Source organism: Oncorhynchus nerka, linkage group LG3 (genome assembly GCF_034236695.1).
Source record: "Oncorhynchus nerka isolate Pitt River linkage group LG3, Oner_Uvic_2.0, whole genome shotgun sequence".
In the NCBI taxonomy this organism is placed as follows: Eukaryota; Metazoa; Chordata; class Actinopteri; order Salmoniformes; family Salmonidae; genus Oncorhynchus; species Oncorhynchus nerka.
The window spans coordinates 3726793-3746934 of NC_088398.1; the positions used below are offsets into that span (position 1 = coordinate 3726793).

General features: G+C 44.0%; 1 protein-coding gene and 1 pseudogene across 1 annotated transcript; one reads left to right on the plus strand and one right to left on the minus strand.

Annotated features, from left to right (window-relative positions):
* Nucleotides 1-5284: 5284 nt before the first annotated feature.
* Nucleotides 5285-7762, minus strand: LOC115119650 (uncharacterized; annotated as a pseudogene).
* Nucleotides 7763-8139: 377 nt separating this feature from the next.
* Nucleotides 8140-20140, plus strand: LOC115119649 (U4/U6 small nuclear ribonucleoprotein Prp3-like). The gene is made up of 17 exons (XM_065007172.1): nucleotides 8140-8300; nucleotides 8713-8860; nucleotides 9073-9203; nucleotides 10401-10568; nucleotides 10694-10777; nucleotides 10923-11206; nucleotides 11322-11443; nucleotides 11874-12061; nucleotides 12238-12404; nucleotides 12551-12633; nucleotides 13078-13224; nucleotides 13370-13469; nucleotides 13841-13954; nucleotides 14099-14217; nucleotides 14430-14507; nucleotides 18789-18844; nucleotides 19055-20140. Exons 2-17 carry the CDS (start codon nucleotides 8716-8718, stop codon nucleotides 19202-19204), a joined length of 2136 nt encoding a protein of 711 aa, XP_064863244.1. The 5' UTR covers nucleotides 8140-8300; nucleotides 8713-8715; the 3' UTR covers nucleotides 19205-20140.
* The last annotated feature ends 2 nt before the right edge of the window (nucleotides 20141-20142 follow it).

The window sequence follows — 20142 nt, forward strand, 5'->3', positions numbered from 1 at the left end:
ATCACTACACTAGTCCTGCCTATGAACTGCAATACCAAGAGAGGGAATAGAGTTAACCATCACTACACTAGTCCTGCCTATGAACTGCAATACCAAGGGAGGGAATAGAGTTAACCTCCACACTACTGAACCTACTGTTTAAGGAATATATAGATAAAACATTTTAAAGGATTCAAATATTTAGATAGCAGACATATCACATTTGTCCTTGCTTGGTGGCCATTATGTCATCAGCAGGGGGCAGACTAAAATACATGATGTGGACCATATTTTCAAGGACACCGAAGTCTCTCATAACACAATGTGGGGATATTTGGGGAAGAGTCATGCTACGATCCTCATGGTGACACCATCTTACATGGCTTCTCAATTATTGAAGCAAAGTGACTGAATGAGAAACAAAGAAAAAGGTGAAAGATAAAGGTGGGATGACAGAGGGAAAGGGTGAAAGCAGGATGGTGAAAGAGGTATAAACTGGCGTGCTTCTGCCGAGTATGTAAATGAGGGTTATTTTGCATGTACCTTGACAACACACATGAACACACACCCTGATGACTGATACACTCTGCCCATCTGTGTGTGTATTAGGGGCTGTGGCTCAGTGCTGTGGCATGCAGCTCAGTTTGGTGTGAAGTGAACACACATACACACACACAGGGTTTGGAGAAGTATATACAGCAGCGTGACCCAGAGTCCCCTGGTACCGGAACCTTCTAGAATGATTTAGAGCCACTGTCAGACACACAGGACTACAACTGGGTTAGAATGATGAAACGCCACCTGATCTGCTGGGCTGGGGAATCACATAGTTTGATGCCATTCCATTGTGTATGTGTGCCATTCAGAGGGTGAACAGGCAAGACAAAAGATTTATGTGCCTTTGAACGGGGTATGGTAGTAGGTGCCAGGCGCACCGGTATGTTTCAAGAACTGCAACGCTGCTGGGTTTTTCATGCTCAGCAGCTTCCCGTGTGTATCAAGAATGGTCCACCACCCAAAGGACATCTAGCCAACATGAGACAATTGTGGAAAGCATTGTAGTCAACATGGGCCAGCATCCCTGTGCAACTCAATATTAGGTAAATACTACTAATGTTTGGTATACTCAGTTTATGTGCCCTTCAAATGAAAACATTGTAGAATAAAACACAACACTGACAGTAATGTTATTTGATGAATAAGTATGAAGCTTTTTCTCAAACCAGACCAGAGGATAGAGGTTGCATTCATACACAGCCCCTCCATTCAACCAGCGACCACAAAATAGTGCCATGCACTGCGGGTGCTACTGAGTACTATGAAGACACCATTGAGAGTCTGTGTGTGTGTGTTTTGTGGTGGGGAGGTCGGGGTCGAGTGTGTATGGGGTGAGGGTACTTGTGATATTGTGTGCGTGAGTGAGTGTGTGGGGAAATGGGTTGAGGGGTCTGTGTGCGGGGTCTGTGTGCGGTACAGTCACATTGTGCCATGATGCTGTTATATAATGATCTGGCTAGTGGAATGTCAGACAGACATCTCAGACAGAGTTCAGTGTGTCAAATCGGAGGGCCTGTTGTCCGGACCTCTGGCAGTCTCTATGGGGGAGCCACAGGGTTAAATTCTCGGGCCGACTCTTTTCTCTGTATACATCATTTTATTTTTATTTTATTTCACCTTCATTTAACTAGGTAGGCTAGTTGAGAACAAGTTCTCATTTACAACTGCGACCTGGCCAAGATAAAGCAGAGCAGTGTGAACAGACAACAACACAGACAAGTCAATAGCACAGAGAGAGAGAAAAAAAAAGAATTTATATACAGTGGGGCAAAAAAGTATTTAATCAGCCACCAATTGTGCAAGTTCTCCCACTTAAAAAGATGAGAGAGGCCTGTAATTTTCATCATAGGTACACTTAAACTATGACAGACAAAATGAGAAGAAAAAAAATCCAGAAAATCACATTGTAGGATTTTTAATGAATTGATTTGCAAATTATGGTGGCTAAAAACAGGGCTGGTATCTGTGCAGAAGGTAAAAGCCGCTAGCAGTGGCTAACAATGACTAAATAACTTGTAGCTAATTAGCTGGTTAGCTTCTGGAGGTTCTTGAATGTGTTCTAAAATTGAAAATAATAGCGATTCCGTATCACATTGGGTGATGAACTTCAATGCCATACAACTCTCCTTCCGTGGCCTCCAACTGCTCTTAAATGCAAGTAAAACTAAATGCATGCTCTTCAACCGATCGCTGCCCGCACCTGCCCGCCCTTCCAGCATCACTACTCTGGACGGTTCTGACTTAGAATATGTGGACAACTACAAATACCTTGGTGTCTGGTTAGACTGCAAACTCTCCTTCCAGACTCACATTAAGCATCTTCAATCCAAAATTAAATCTAGAATCGGCTTCCTATTTCACAACAAAGCATCCTTCACTCATGCTGCCAAACATACCCTCGGAAATCGGACTATCCGACCGATCCTTGACTTCTGCGATGTCATTTATAACATAGCCTCCAACACTCTACTCAGCAAATTGGATGCAGTCTATTACAGTGCCATCCGTTTTGTCACCAAAGCCCATATACTACTCACCACTGCGACCTGTATGCTCTCGTTGGCTGGCCCTCGCTTCATATTCGTTGCCAAACCCACTGGCTCCAGGTCATCTATAAGTCTTTGCTAGGTAAAGCCCTGCCTTATCTCAGCTCACTGGTCACCATAGCAGCACCCATCCGTAGCACGCGCTCCAGCAGGTATATTTCACTGGTCACCCCAAAGCCAATCCCTCCTTTGTCCGCCTTTCCTTACAGTTCTCTGCTGCCAATGACTGGAACGAATTGCAAAAATCACTGAAGCTGGAGACCCATATCTCCCTCACTAACTTTAAGCACCAGCTGTCAGAGCAGCTCACAGATCTACAACTACTGGTCTCAGATGACCTACATCACGCGCCAGGAGAAAGAGGAGATAAAGAGGAAAAGGGGGCTCGGAAAGGAACATAGCCCACCTGTAAATAGCCCATCCAACTACCTCATCCCCATACTGTTATTTTTGTTTTTGTTCCTTTGCACCCCAGTATCTCTACTTGCACATTCATCTTCTGCACATCTGTCACTCCAGTGTTGAATTGCTAAATTGTAATTATTTTGCCACTATGGCCTATTTATTGCCTTACCTCCCTTATCTTACATCATTTGCACACACTGTATATAGACTTTTTTCTCTATTGTTATTGACTGTATGTTTGTTTATTTAATGTGTAACTCTGTGTTGTTTGTGTCGCACTGCTTTGCTTTATCTTGGCCAGGTCACAGTTGTAAAGGAGAACTTGTTCTCAAATAGCCTACCTGGTTAAATAAAGGTGAAATAAAAATGTTGAAAATACATTTTTTACCAAACTAATTTTTTGCCAGGGCATTTAGTCAGTCCATCCCTGCATGTGAGTATGATGAATTGGAAAGATGTGTGTGCTTTGTTTGTTAGAGAGCCCGGTGAAAGTGAGAGAAATATGGAGATATAAAAAGAGGTGGAATGAAAGAAAGAGAGAGTAAATAATAAAAAACAGAATTCCACAAAAAAAAAATGTGTTTGTACTATTTGGCTGTACAGCACAGTACAGTTGCAGTAGTAGGCCTAGATCATTATAGAACAGCAGTGCAAGGGTTCTAAAGCACTACTGCAGTAGTAGTACTAGGAACGGGGAGAGGTGGAGAGGGAAGGGAGGGAGTAGACTAGAGGGTGGAGAGGGGCGGGAGAGCGTTGCATGTAATCCGGCAGACCGGGGGTAGCCCCCGGCTCACACTGCAGCTCTCGTGCTCAAACTACTACTACTGGACTCAGATGACCTACATCACGCGCCAGGAGGAAAAGGAGAGAAAGAGGAAAAGGGGGCGCGGAAAGGAAATAACCAAATAAACAAGGCGGCATCTTCAACATTATCCAGTGTTTTCAACCAATTCTATGAATGCATGTCAGTTTGTTTACGCATCACGTAGTGAATGAGAAAACGCATTAATGCAGTTGTATCTATGTCTCAGTGTATATATTTTATTCGAAATTCAAGTTCAATTGACAAGGCCGACCTAGGCTGTAGCCTATAACGTCACTCTACTCCCGACTGGTGGCCAAAAATCCAAAAGGCAATAAATTAGAGTTGCCTACTACTGGGCTGCGTTCAGTACGAAAACGGAAACGGGGGTCATGAATTAGCAATTAAAATACGGGGAGGGGTTGTGGATGAAAATGATTGGCTTCAATTTAAATATGTCACTCATTGCTTTCAGCCAAACCCACAAAAACGGAGCAAACATACCTCAAAGTCTGTTCAATAAAAACGGCCAAAGACTCCAGCCACAAGACTGCTAAATAGTTAATAAAATAGCTACCCAGACTATCTGCATTGCACCTTTTTGCACTAACTTATTTAGACTTATCACATAGCCAGCGCTGCTGCTATTGTTTACTATCTGTCACTTTATTCCTATTATACATTATGTACATATCTACCTCAATGACCGTATATACCCCTGAATATCGACTCGGTACTAATATAGGGGAAGGGCCCGTAAGAAAGAATGTCACTATTAGTCCACACCTGTTGTTTACAAAGAATGTGACACATCTGATCTGAACGTTTTGGGGGGAACGTGCCGTTCAGTACAAATCTATATCAAATCAAATCCAATTTTATTTATACGAAACGTAGCAAAGGTTCAATCGAACTGAACACACTCTTGTACTCAAGTGACAAACTGCTACAACAAGACAGTCATCTGTGTCAAATGCACGGTGAGTGGTAAAATTGTAGACTACCACTGGAAAATCTGTATTTTGATGAAGGTACTCTGCCTGCAGCATAGGCTATTTTTGTTATCTTTGGCCTCACCCCCCTATCTAAAAAACCTATTGCAGCCCTCATCCTCCACATACAACACCAGTTCTGCCAGTCACATTCTGTTAAAGGTCTCCAAAGCGCACACATCCCTGGGTCGCTCCTCTTTTCAGTTCGCTGCAGCTAGTCTTCATTCAAAGACTACATTTTGGACACGCTTACTGACAGTTGTGGTTGCTTCGCGTGATGTATTTCTTTCTCTACCTTCTTGCCCTTTGCGAGGTTGTCTGTGCCCAATAATGTTTGTACCGTGTTTTGTGCTGCTATCATGTTGTGTTTTCATGTGTTGCTCAGTGGCGGTTCTAGACCATTTCAACTGGGGTGGCCAAGCTGGGGCCAGTTACATTAGACGTTATTGTAGTCATATTGTTTTCTTCACTGCATTGCAGGCATTAGCAGGCAAAAGACCATGTTCGTAATCATTCAACAATTTATTTGCATTTCCATTACAATTGCATTACATATTCAGTATCAGGTCACATCAACTGTATTCTCCAGTTTTTGTGTTTTTTTTTGTTGCAAAAAGATCAGCAAATTCATCTAGACTCAAGGCCTTTGTCCTCCTTGACTCAATACTTAATAAACCCAAATTGCTTAATCTGTCATCTGACATTGTGGACCTGAGATACGTTTTCATCAGATTTAGTGCAGGGACTTCTCTTTGAGAAACACATCCCTTGTAGGGTTTAGAGTTTGGATGCCATTCATAATGTCACAGTGTTTGTTAGGGAACCTTCTGTTAAGCTCACTGAGCATATGATCTGAAACAGGGTTGTACCAAAACTGCCCTTTTCTTGTTCGGAATCTGACCCACTGTACTGAGTACACAGTCTCCATTAAATTGAGAGCTTTTTTGGTCGTTTTGCAGGGGGGTGTAATTGCAGTATCACATTGCTCAGCTGTGTTCAACACTTCATTCCATAGGTCATCAAAAAATGACTCATCCCTGTAGTCATTCAAAGTTTGAACTAAGGCTTCAACTAAATCAACAGCCTTTGACAGGTCAAGTGATGAAGACTGTAGCATATCTGATAGAAATGTTGCTTCTCCAAACACTTTATGGAGTGTAACAAGGCACACAATGAATTGTAAATCTATCTGTGCAAGCAGACCTCATGCCTCAACAGATCTGTCACCATTGTGTTCTTGGACTATGTCTTGCAGGACTCGCTTAATGGCAGGTAATCTATCCATAATAGTATGTAGAGCCATATATCGACATGCCCGGTGAGTGTCACTTAGTCTCTGAAGCTCTCTAGGTGCACCTGGGTACATCTCTTTTTGTATGCTAAGCCATTTTTGATGCACATATGACCTGGATGTGAAGACGTAAAGTCTTTCTAGTAAGGAGAAGAACTGTCCGACCTCAGGGACAGCTTTGACTGTATCCACTAAAACTAAGTTTAGACAGTGTGCACTGCAGTGGATGTAAAAGGCTTTGCTTGTTCTTTAATGTGTGCCTGGACGCCTGAATGCTTGCCACTCTTAACGGAAGCACCGTCATATGCTTGGCCTACTAGGTTGGTTTTGTATTCAAGACCATGACTTTCTAATATGTTTATGATTCTGTCAGTAAGCCCTGTTGCATCTAGTCAATCAGCAGATTCAAAGCGGAGAAAGCTCTCATGGACAGCTCCTCTGAAATAGTACATGAGTACTAGAGATATCTGCTCCTTTTTAAAACATTTATTTTTTATTTTTACATCTTTTGTTTTGTCTGCCATTATGCGAAAGACATCACTGTTTTTCAATTCTATAATTTGTGTTCAAACCATGTCTGCCAAACACCTCAGAACATCATTCTGAATCCCTTTGCTTGTATATTTTCCATTATGAATGGAAGTCAACCTTTTTTTCACAGTTGCGTCATGCTTAGCTATTGTTTCTAGGATTGCCATGAAGTTCCCTTTATTATCTGACTCTGCAGACTCATCGTGTCCTCTTTCTGCAATGTTTTGTGTGGCTGTAAGTAGTAGTACTTCTATTGTTTTAATATTGTCCCTATTTTCTTGAACCGGTTTGTTGTGTTCCTTGTTTAGGGCATTTACCAGTGTTGCATTACTTTGTACAGCTTTCTGATAGTCTCTCCATGTAATCATTGCTTGTTTGTGCTGCTCAGACTTTGCATGAACTGCAAATCCCCCCCTCTTTGTAAGTTGCCTTGTTCCAGTTGTTAAAACCCAAATGTGAATCAAATACAGTCAGACTTTGCGAGGGCTAAAATGCCTGCAGGCGTAACAAAACACAGAGCCTGATTCTTTTGAATATTCAAGGCAGGGGTGGATATGGTATCAGGCCGCCTTGAAGCTCCTCCTCCGGTCCCCCATCAGACTTCTTGGGTATATGTTCATCATTGGCTGCACCGGTGGTTCCTCTCGGGATTTGCTGATATCTGCCAAAGAAAAATATATATCATTAAAAGTATCTATTTGGGCAATTTTAGATATACCATTGCCACCAGGCAACTTCTGAAATCCATCTGATATCTAGATCACAAGCCCAACAGCATGTTAAATAAGAATTCATTTCAATCACAAACCGACTAATTTCTATACACCATTTAAACTGACTAATTGCACTGCTTTACAAGTAACCACAGATTTATTCAACATCACATCAACCATCTGGCTCTGTCTCACTGTCTGTCTTGATGTCCTTCTTTCTCTTCATTTTTGGTGAAAACTAAAGAGCAAAAGCAATGGGGACCACACGTATTAATTAATTAACTTAAAATAACTGACTTGCTAGGTAACTACCTTTATGTCTAACCGTTTTACGTTACGTGTGGTTTAAGTAAAAACACTCAGCACCATGAGTTTGTTGATCATATATTTTATCCTTTTTCATACTGCCACAAAGTAACAAACAGCCAGGTTAAGATGATTTTACGTTACACTTCTATAATGCATTTAATACAAATACAACATATTAACAATTACTCACCTCTATACCCCCCCCCCCCCAGGACCGCTAGTGGTGTTGCTGCCATGATATGTTGTTGTTTTTAGGTCTCTCTTTGTTTAGTGTTGTGGTGTCTCTCTTGTCGTGATGTGTTTTGTCCTATATTTTATTGTACATTTTTAATCCCAGCCCCCGTCTCCGCAGGAGGCATTTTGGTAGGCCGTCATTGTCAATTAGAAGGTGTTCTTAACTGACTTGCCTAGTTAAATAAATAAAAACTATTATTCACGCATTGATTTTATGATTGATTTACGATAGGCGGCAACAACGAACAAGTACTAACAGTAGACGAAGTTACCTCACTTGTTTCCGCTTCCGGGTTCTGAATTCAGAACGTCGTGTGAACGCCGCGCTAACAGAAAGTTTATTCACAGCGGCTTGTATTTCAATCTTTTAATATTAATGTTTTAGAATATAATTGATATAAGAGGATATATTTACCTGGTAAGGAAGAAATCGTCTGGTTGGTAAGTTGATCTCACACGGGGGAATCGGACAGTTGTAGCTTGCTAGCTAGCTACAAGAGTTCAATGCTAGCTAGTAGTTGAGACAGCTAGCAAGTTAGCTAGTAGTTGAGCCCTAACTAGTTAGCCAACACTGGCAAAAATCGGTGTTGACAGGTGAGGTGTTGACAGGTGAAATGTGAATAGGCAAGGGAAACAGAAACAGCAACTGTTTGTTAACTTGGCAAGCAAACTAATCATAATTTTTAGTAGCTAACTTAACGTTAGCTGGGCAGATACACGTGACACTGGTCTGTTTGCCAACTTTGCTGATCACCTATCCATGCCACTAAGGTTAACGTTAGCTACTTGGCTAGCTAAGAAGTTTGTATGTTTCTGTGTGTCTGTTTGTTTACCGACTACCATTGTGTTGTAGACGATGTCTCTTCCTAAACGGGAGGTGGAGGAGCTACGGCCCTGGGTGGAACGGACCGTGAAGAAGGTGCTGGGGTTCTCTGAGCCTACGGTCGTTACTGCGGCCCTGCACTGTGTAGGCAAGGGCCTGGACAAGAGGAAGACCACGGGTGTGTGAGAGGGGGATTATGAGGGCAGTTGGTGTGTGACATGTTACACTGAAATTATGGCAGAAAAGCTGTGTTGTACGCTGTCTATCTGTTTTGTTAGCCTATTTTTCCAGAACGTCTGTTTTTTGTGTGGGTCTGACTCAAATAGATAACTGTTCAGTAGTCTTTAAATGTTGTATTTGACCCATGACTCCTAACCTTTGACCCATCAGACCAGCTGCGTCCATTCCTGGATGAGTCTGCCGGTGGGTTCGTGGAGAGACTCTTTGAGGCCCTGGAGGAGAGCCGCAATTCCCGTGGGAACAAGGGTGCTGGGGAGAGGAACCGCAAGAGAGACCTTAAGGTAGACCTCACCACACACTGCTGCTGCTGTTGTACCACACATTCCACATTAACCTGTAGCCTGTAACCAGTAGCTACCTACATGTTTAGACCATGGAGATGGAACACATTAACCTGTAGCCTGTAACCAGTAGCTACCTACATGTTTAGACCATGGAGATGGAACACATTAACCTGTATCCTGTAACCAGTAGCTACCTACATGTTTAGACCATGGAGATGGAACACATTAACCTGTATCCTGTAACCAGTAGCTACCTACATGTTTAGACCATGGAGATGGAACACATTAACCTGTATCCTGTAACCAGTAGCTACCTACATGTTTAGACCATGGAGATGGAACACATTAACATGTATCCTGTAACCAGTAGCTACCTACATGTTTAGACCATGGAGATGGCACACATTAACCTGTAACCAGTAGCTACCTACATGTTTAGACCATGGAGATGGAACACATTAACCTGTATCCTGTAACCAGTAGCTACCTACATGTTTAGACCATGGAGATGGAACACATGAACCTGTATCCTGTAACCAGTAGCTACCTACATGTTTAGACCATGGAGATGGAACACATGAACCTGTATCCTGTAACCAGTAGCTACCTACATGTTTAGACCATGGAGATGGAACACATGAACCTGTAGCCTGTAACCAGTAGCTACCTACATGTTTAGACCATGGAGATGGCACACATTAACCTGTAACCAGTAGCTACCTACATGTTTAGACCATGGAGATGGAACACATTAACCTGTATCCTGTAACCAGTAGCTACCTACATGTTTAGACCATGGAGATGGAACACATGAACCTGTATCCTGTAACCAGTAGCTACCTACATGTTTAGACCATGGAGATGGAACACATGAACCTGTATCCTGTAACCAGTAGCTACCTACATGTTTAGACCATGGAGATGGCACAGATATCAGAAGGCATTGAATGGGTGTAAACGATAGGCTAGATGAGTTTCTACCATTATCAGAGATTTCAACTCAGTAACTTGGTTATCTACAGAAAGTCATTGTCTCAAGGCTTGATCTTTATTATGTTAGTGTCATACATATCTCCCCTGGGAGCAGGAAACAGTGAATGGATATTCCCCAGGAGGTTGTTTAAAGTACTCATTGCATTGGTTAGATAGCTTGGCTGTGCCTCAGGCTATTGCCACCTACTGATGTTCCCCCAGGATGTGTTTGGTGATGAGGTGGAGGTGGGTGCAAGGCGGGACGTCCCTGAGGCAGGAGATGGTGTGCCGGTGAAGAGGAAACGTGTTCCCCGCTTCGAGGAGGTGGAGGAACCAGAGGTCCTACCTGCACCCCCTACTGAGAGCCCTGTCATGCTCACTAAAATACAGGTAGCCACACACACACTGTTTCCCAGATGAAACACACATGTACCAAGATCCTGCTTCACACACAGACGTGTCACGATCCTTGTGAAATGAATCAATGTGTTCATTCCCTCTGTCTCTGTCCTCAGATCAAACAGATGATGGAGGCTGCCACCAGACAGATAGAGGAGAGGAAGAAACAGCTGAGCTTCGTCCCACTGTCTTCCCAGCAGGTGAGACTAATCTTCCTCCACTCTCTCCATCTCTTGAAGGATCGGCTGTCTTTTCCCCTCCTTATAAATGAAAAGTGTAGATGTCTGACAGATATTGTGGACTTGTGTTGTTACTGTCTCATCACAATCTCCTGTCCCCCTCCAGAGGCTGCCCCTGCCCACTCCCCAGCCAGACCCCCCCTTCGCCTCTCATCTTCTCCCCGCTCCCTCTGCCCCCTCCTCGGGCTCGGCCCAGTCCATCGCTCCCTCCCAGGCAGCTACTTTCATGAACGATGCCATCGAGAAGGCTAGGAAGGCTGCAGAACTGCAGGCCCGCATCCAGTCGCAGTTAGCCATGAAGCCTGGTATACTGGGAGCCATTGGGAACACTGGAGGACCTCATAACCTGGTGGCGCTGGCTAACCTACACGCCATGGGGATAGCACCACCGTGAGTATAGCATACACCACAGACCCAACTTTAGACACTTCCACAAATACATGTCATACTACAGGGAGGCTTAACACATGTATGTCATCTGAGTTTGTGTGTGTGCTGGGTGTAGGAAGGTGGCGGAGGCCCGTGAGTCAAACAAGCCGGCCCCTCTGATTCTGGATGATATGGGTCGGACCGTGGATGCCAGCGGCAACGAGGTGGAGCTAACACACCGCATGCCCACCCTCAAAGGTACAACACTCTCCTCTACTGTCACAATCAGCATGCTCTATTCCCCGATCTTCAGTCACCTGTCTGACTGTTCATTCATCTCCTCTCCATCCACAGCTAATATCTGACTGTGTTCATTCATCTCCTCTCCATCCACAGCTAATATCTGACTGTGTTCATTCATCTCCTCTCCATCCACAGCTAATATCTGACTGTGTTCATTCATCTCCTCTCCATCCACAGCTAATATCTGACTGTGTTCATTCATCTCCTCTCCATCCACAGCTAATATCTGACTGTTCATTCATCTCCTCTCCATCCACAGCTAATATCTGACTGTGTTCATTCATCTCCTCTCCATCCACAGCTAATATCTGACTGTGTTCATTCATCTCCTCTCCATCCACAGCTAATATCTGACTGTGTTCATTCATCTCCTCTCCATCCACAGCTAATATCCGTGCGGTGAAGAGGGAGCAGTTCCGTCAGCAGTTGAAGGAGAAGCCTGGCGAGGACCTGGAGTCCACTATCTACTTTGACGGGCGGGTTAACATAGCACCCGCCCAGCGAGCCAAGAAGGGCTTCAAGTTCCATGAGCAGGGACGCTTTGAGAAGATCGCCCAGAGGATCAGAACTAAGGTACCAAATCTGACCCCTGACCCGTCACCTTCCACCTCTCACCATAGCCTTCTATTATTTTGAAAGTGTTTCACAACAATTGATCAATACACAGAGAGGAACAACTATTTGTAGAGTGTAACATTAACTGCAAAATGGAAATTAAACAACCAAAACCACCTCTGTCTCCTGTCCAGGCCCAGTTGGAGAAGCTGCAGACAGAGATCGCCCAGGCAGCCAAGAAGACTGGGATCCAGGCCTCCACCAAGCTGGCCCTCTTTGCCCCCAAGAAGATGCTGGGGGATGGGCAGGTGCCCATCATTGAGTGGTGGGACTCGTACATCCTCCCCTCCAACATTGACCTGTGAGGCTTTACACATTTAATCCCCACTTTACTAGCTCAATATAGTCATCTTAACACCTATATCCAAGTTGTATACCTTTGAGGAATTGTCATAAGTCTTCCACCGTTGTCCAGATTTCTTGTTGTGCTGATCACATCTCTCTCAGATCCACAGAGACCAATTTTGTGGCGATGGAGTTGTTTGGAGTCACAAACCTGGTGGAGCACCCTGCTCAGATCAGCCCCCCAGGTAACCACACACATCCCTGCTTTGATGTTACTATTATGTCAAGCTCCTGGATATTAGTCAGTGGGTTAGTTTCATCTCACCCGGCTGCCTGTGTAGGTGTGTTTAGCATGGGCTGAAAGTTGACTGTGTTCTATTTGGAACGGGTGTGACCCGGGGGACCTGTTCAAGCCCAAGGCGAAGTCGGCTCAAAACAAAAGTGACCTAATTAAGCGTGTTGAGTAATGACTAGGATTCTGTTTTCACATGACAAAGGGATTGGTTTTGATAGAAACCCTTTATCTGGCTTCCAGGTGAAAACTAGTTTGAAAATTCAAACATATTTTATGGAAAAGAGATGTCTGTTTCTGAACGATGCGCCATGCCGCCTTGTTGACAACCTGACCGAGAGGCGTAGAGTACTGTTCGGTTTGAGAAGGCAGCTCTAAGTGTTGGTCTCCTCTCCAGTGGACACAGACAAGCCAGGAGTGACTCTGGGAGTGTACCTGACTAAGAAGGAACAGAAGAAGCTGAGGAGACAGACTCGCAGGGAGGGACAGAAAGAGCTTCAGGAGAAGGTCCGACTGGGGCTCATGCCCCCCCCAGAACCTAAAGGTAGGATAGAGACCAGGGCTGTTGAAGTAATGCTGCTGCTCTTTTCTCTTCAATTTGAAGTTTTACTGAGTGGTAGTCCTGTTTGAGGCCTGTGTTCCTCCCCGTTTCAGTGCATCTCTGACCTTGAGTGTGTTTGTCTCGTCAGTGCGCATCTCTAACCTGATGAGAGTGCTGGGTACGGAGGCAGTACAGGATCCCACTAAGGTAGAGGCCCACGTCAGAGCACAGATGGCCAAGAGACAGAAGTAAGTCAAACCACTACACATTCCCCTCTTTTCTCTTACCCCTCCCTCATCTATTAACCCATTTCTCCTCGCTCTCTCTCCCCCCTCTTTTCTGCCTCCCATCTATCACTGCTCCCATTTCACCCACTTCCTGACCATTTCTGTAGGTAGCTACTGTTTTCCTCCCTCATCTATTAACCCTTTTCTCTTACCCCTCCCTCATCTATTAACCCTTTTCTCTTACCCCTCCCTCATCTATTAACCCTTTTCTCTTACCCCTCTCCTCTTTCGCTTACCCCTATTTCACCCACTTCCTGACTCACCATTTCTGTCCTCTCCCACCATATGACATCTCTCACTACATAACCAGCTGTCTGTGTGTTTGTCCTCAGGGCCCATGAGGAGGCCAATGCAGCCCGGAAGCTCACAACCGAGCAGAGAAAAGAGAAGAAGGTGAAGAAGCTGAAAGAGGACCTGAGTCTTGGAGTTCACATCTCGGTCTATAGGTGAGTTAGGGTTTGTCTCTGGATAGCGTAAGGTTTTGTGTGCAGGTAAGTCTCTGTGCACAGGTAACTATTTACGTCTTAGTGTGTCCGTGTGCCTTTCCTACTCATTCGTACTTGCTCGCTCACCCCCTCGCTTTCCCTCAGGATCCGTAACCTCCACAACCCGGCTAAGAAGTTTAAGGTGGAAGCTAACGCCAACCAGCTGTACCTGACGGGCACCGTGGTGCTACACCGAGACGTCAACATGGTGGTGGTGGAGGGAGGTGAGAGAGGGGAGGGGGTGAGAGGAGAGGGACCATATTAGTCTCTTTAAATGGGGTCTACTTTCACTGAGTGAACCATTCAAGTTGCCTTTAATTACCATGAATTACTCATGAAAATCTCATAACATTTCTTATGACTTGTTGCTGTAAATGGGTTCTTCTTTACCCCAGAGTTAACTACATGACTGAGCATGCATGTACTGTTCTCTCAGGTCCCAAAGCCCAGAAGAAGTTCAAGAGGCTTATGTTGAGCAGAATCAAATGGGAAGAACACAACTCCAAGAGAGATGGTGAGAATGTAATTTATATATACAGTACCAGTCAAAATGTTGGGCACCTCCTCATTCAAGGGTTTTTCTTTTTATTTGTATCATTTTCTACATTGCAATATAATAGTGAAGACGTCACAACTATGAAATAACACATGGAATAATGTAGTAACCAAAAAAGTGTTAAACAAGTCAAAATATATTTGAAGTCTTAGATTCTTCAATGTAGCCACCCTTTGTCTTAATGACAGCTTTGGACACTCCTGGCTTTCTCTCAACCAGCTTCATGAGGTATGCTTTTCTAACAGTCTTGAAGGGGTTTCCACTGAGCACTTGTTGCCTGCTGTTCAACTCATCCCAAACCATCTCAATTGGGTTGAGGTCGGGTGATTGGAGGCCAGGTCATTTGATCAAATCAAATGTAATTATATTGCCCTTCGTACATCAGCTGATATCTCAAAGTGCTGTACAGAAACCCAGCCTAAAACCCCAAACAGCAAGCAATGCAGGTGTAGAAGCACGGTGGCTAGGAAAAACTCCCTAGGAAGAAACCTAGAGGAACCAGGCCATGAGGGGTGGCCAGTCCTCTTCTGGCTGTGCCGGGTGGAGATTATAACAGAACATGGCCAAGATGTTCATTAATGACCAGCATGGTCAAATAATAATAATCACAGTAGTTGTCGAGGGTGCAACAAGTCAGCACTTGAGGTGCTGAACAGTTGAAACTGGAGCAGCAGCACGTCCAGGTGGACTGGGGACAGCAAGGAGTCCTCATGCCAGCAAGGAGTCCTCATGCCAGCAAGGAGTCCTCATGCCAGCAAGGAGTCCTCATGCCAGCAAGGAGTCCTCATGCCAGCAAGGAGTCCTGAGGCATGGTCCTAGGGCTCAGGTCCTCCGAAAGAGAATTAGAGAGAGCATACTTAAATTCACACAGGACACCGGATAAGACAGGAGAAGTACTCCAGATATAACAGGCTGACCCTAGCCCCCCGACACAAACTACTGCAGCATAAATACTGGAGGCTGAGACAGGAGGGGTCAGGAGACACTGTGGCCCCATCAGATGATGCCCCCGGACAGGGCCAAACAGGAAGGATATAACCCCACCCACTTTGCCAAAGCATAGCCCCCACACCACTAGAGGGATATCTTCAACCACCAACTTACCATCCTGAGACAAGGCCGAGTATAGCTCACAAAGATCTCCGCCACGGCACAACCCAAGGGGGGGGGCGCCAACCCAGACAGGAAGATCACATCAGTGACTCAACCCACTCAAGTGACGCACCCCTTTGATGCAGCACTCCATCACTCTCCTTGGTCAAATGACCCTTACACAGCCTGGAGGTGTGTTTTGGGTCATTGTTCTATTGAAAAACAAATGATAGTCCCACTAAGCCCAAACCAGATGGGATGACGTATGGCGGTAGAATTAGGTGGTAGCCATGCTGTGCCTTGAATTCTAAATAAATCACTGACAGTGTCACCAGCAAAGCACCATCACACCACGACCTCCATGCATCAAGGTGGGAACCACACATGCGGAGGTCATCCGTTCACCTACTCTGCGTCTCAAAGACACGGCGGTTGGAACCAAAAAACTCAAATTTGCACTCCAGACCAAAACTACATGGTTTAATGTCCATAGCCTAGTGGTTAGAGAGTTGGACTAGTAACCGAAAGCTTGCAAGTTCAAATCCCCGAGCTGACAAGGTACAAATCTGTCGTTCTGCCACTGAACAGGCAGTTAACCCACTGTTCCTAGGCCGTCATTGAAAATAAGAATTTTTTCTTAACTGACTTGCCTAGTTAAATAAAGGTAAATAAAATGTCCATTGCTCATCTTTCATGACCCAAGCAAGTCTCTTCTTCTTATGGGTGTCCTTTAGTAGTGGTTTCTTTGCAGCAATTTGATCATGAAGGCCTGATTCACACAATCTCCTCTGAACAGCTGATGTTGAGATCTGTCTGTTACTTGAACTCTTTGAACCATTTATTTGGCCTGCAGTTTGAGGCTGGTAACTAATGAACTTATCCTCTGCAGCAGAGGTAACTCTGGGTCTTCCTTTCCTGTGACGGTCCTCATGAGAGCCAGTTTCATCATAGAGCTTGATGGTTTTTGCGACTGCACTTGAAGAAACTTTCAAAGTTCTTAATTTCCGTATTGGCTGACCTTCATGTCGTCAAGTAATGATGGACTGTCGTTTCTCTTTGCTTATTTGAGCTGTTCTTTTCATGCCATGGACTTGGTCTTTTACCAAATATGGCTGTCTTCGGTATACCCCCACCAACCTTGTCACAACACAACTGATTGGCTCATAAAATACTAAAAACAGCAACAAATCAACTCCAAGTGATTGTAATTTTTGCAAATCTGTTCAAGTATTCCGAACATACAAGATGTATACAGTGGCAAGAAAGTATGTGAACCCTTTGGAAATACCTGGATTTCTGCATAAATTGGTCATAACTTAATCTGATCTTCATCTAAGTCACAACAATAGACAGTGCTTAAACTAATAAACTCAAACAATTATACACTTTCATGTCTTATTGAACACACCGTGTAAACATTCACAGTGCAGGGTGGAAAAGTATGTGATCCCTTGGATTTAATAACTGGTTGACCCAACTTTGGAAGCAATAACCTCAACCAAATGTTTTCTGTAGTTGCGGATCAGACCTGCACAACGGTCAGGAGGAATTTTGGGCCATCCCTCTTTACAAAACTGTTTCAGTTCGGCAATATTCTTTGGATGTCTGGTGTGAACTGCTCTCGAGGTCATGCCACAGCATCTCAATTGGGTTGAGGTCAGGACTCTGACTGGGCCACTCCAGAAGGTGTATTTTCTTCTGTTGAAGCCATTCTGTTGTTGATTTACTTCTGTGTTTTGGATCATTGTCCTGTTGCATCACCCAACTTCTGTTGAGCTTCAATTGGCGGACAGCCTTACATTCTCCTGCAAAATGTCTTGATAAACTAGGGAATTCATTTTTCCCCCTGTGATAGCAAGCTGTCCAGGCCCTGAAGCAGCCAGGAAAGCAGCCCCAAACCATGATGCTCCCTCCACCATGCGTTACAGTTGGGATGAGGTCTTGATGTTTGTGTGCTGTGCTGTTTTCTCTCCACACACAGTGTTGTGTGTTCCTTCCTTCCAAACAAATCAACTGTAGTTTCAACTCTCCACACACAGTGTTGTGTGTTCCTTCCTTCCAAACAAATCAACTGTAGTTTCATCTGTCCACAGAATATTTTGCCAGTAGCGCTGTGGAACACCCAGGTGCACTTTTGCAAACTTCAGACATGCAGCAATGTTTTTGGACAGCAGTGGCTTCTTCCCTGGTATCCTCCCATGAACACCATTCTTGTTTTGTGTTTTACGTATTGTAGACTCGTCAACAGAGATGTTAGCATGTTCCAGGGATTTCTGTAAGTCTTTAGCTGACACTCTAGGATTCTTCTTAACCTCATTGAGCATTCTGTGCTGTGCTCTTGCAGTCATCTTTGCAGGATGGCCACTCCTAGAGAGAGTAGCAACAGTGCTGAACTTTCTACATTTATTGACAATTTGTCTTACCGTGGACTGATGAACATCAAGGCTTTTAGAGATACTTTTGTGAACCTTTCCAGCTTTATGCAAGTCAACAATTCTTCATCTTAGGTTTCTGAGATCTATTTTGTTCGAGGCATGGTTTACATCGGGCAATGCTTCTTGTGAATAGCAAACTTACATTTTGTGAGATTTTTTATAGGGCAGGGCAGCTCTAACCAACATCTCTCATCTCATTGATTGGAATCCAGGTTAGCTGACTCCTGACTCCAATTAGCTTTTGGAGCAGTCATTAGCCTAGGAGTTCATACTTTTTCCAACCTACACTGTGAATGTTTAAATTATGTATTCAATATAGACAAGAAAAATACAATTTGTTATTAGTTTAAGCACACTGTTTGTCTATTGTTGTGACTTAGATGAAGATCAGATCAAATTTGATAAATTTGTGTAGAAATTCAGGTAATTCCAAAGGGTTCACATACTTTTTCTTGCCACTGTATGTGATTGTATACAAATGTAAGCATGGTTTGAAATTGTTGTAGTCAAATGTTATATCTGTATGGGCTTCTTGAGGTCAATTTGCAAATGATTTGTAATTATGTTCTGCCCGCCTGACCATCTGCTTAAGAAAAAATGGGCCCATAGCTGAATCTAGTTGATGATCCACGCTTTGTCTTATTGTTTATATTACATAATACATCACTGTAGTTGTTTTGGTTCTGAATCCTTTTCCTTTCTCGTCTGTCAGATCCAGATGCAGACGATGAGACCAAGAAGAACAACAGATGCAGCCTGGTCTGGGAGGTGAGTGGTTAACCATGACATCTTATTTCACTAATGCTCCAGGAGTGTAATGCATGCTTCATATAATAATCATGTTCATCTTGGACAACTGGCTTCTTTAAAATGGATTGATTGTAAACACAGTATAGACTGATCTAATCTTGTCTTTCTCTTTCTTCCCCTGCTGTTTTCTCTCCTGCCGCCATCTGTCCCCTCTCCTCCTCCTCCCAGGGCACGGCTAAGGAGCGTAACTACGGGGAGATGAAGTTTAAGCAGTGTCCTACAGAGAACATGGCTAGAGAACACTTTAAGAAGCATGGAACAGAACACTACTGGGACCTGGCTCTGAGCCAGAGTGTGCTGGAGAGCACTGATGACTGAAGGGAGAGCATCACTAGAAAGCTGAGGAGGCAGAAGGATCCCTTACCACTGACCCAGGGTCCGATAGTTGTTCATCCTCATAATGGTTAGGAGTTATCTGATCCTGGATCAGTGGTGAAGCGCATTGTTACCTCGTGCACCAGAGACATACAAAGGTCAGGGGTGATTCTACCCCTCTTACAGATACATTCACAACCCCAACCCAGCCTTGTATGGCTGACTGCCTGCCTGTTATTGTGTGGTGACTTGACTTAAGGCAGGGAGGGAGACTGATTGGGAGTGAATGAATGAAAGGAAGTGCTGGTTAGAGAATGGATGAGGGCGAGGTCGTAGATTAGGAGGGATATATGGTGTGTGTATAGATATTATTGAGCGAGGTGAACACTGTTCTGCAATCACATTTTGTGGAAGAGTTGATAACTGTGAGACCATCTTTCTAGCAGTTAGTGTGTCATTCAGGCTGTCAGTTGCTGTGTGTCAGTGTTTAATACTTTGTCTGACATCTCCACTGTGTGAGTGTTCTATAGTTTGCTATTGGCTTCTCTACCTGACTACAGTTCCTGAGTAAGCCCAGCTGTGGTCCAAATACAGTTCTGAAATATTGCCGCAATGTAATATTCCCAAGCAAAAGCCCTGTTTCGAATAAACAAAAACCAACCTATCAACGTAGAAGTAACTAAAGACTTTGAAACGTACGAGATCGTACATTTAACTATGGTTTGTGTCATGTTTTTGGCCTTTTATTGTATTTTTAAAGAAAATTGATACAATTGTTTTTTGTGGAATGACCACATTTAGTGGAATGACCACATTTAGTCAAGTATTGACTGACCCAAAATTGTTTTATTTTCTTTAGATGTTTGTTTTGGATAAAGTGTCTTCCCTTAATGTTTGATCCTGTATATTTAGCCAATAAACACATGCAGGACAATACAATA

What these genes read in the sequence shown, in the direction of transcription:
- LOC115119649 (XM_065007172.1), top strand. Translation starts at nt 8,716, where the DNA reads ATGTCTCTTCCTAAACGGGAGGTGGAGGAGCTACGGCCCTGGGTGGAA. An exon ending in TCCCACTGTCTTCCCAGCAG is followed by an intron (nt 10,778 to 10,922) that starts GTGAGACTAATC and finishes GTCCCCCTCCAG; the next exon opens with AGGCTGCCCCTGCCCACTCC. An exon ending in CAGATGGCCAAGAGACAGAA is followed by an intron (nt 13,470 to 13,840) that starts GTAAGTCAAACC and finishes GTTTGTCCTCAG; the next exon opens with GGCCCATGAGGAGGCCAATG.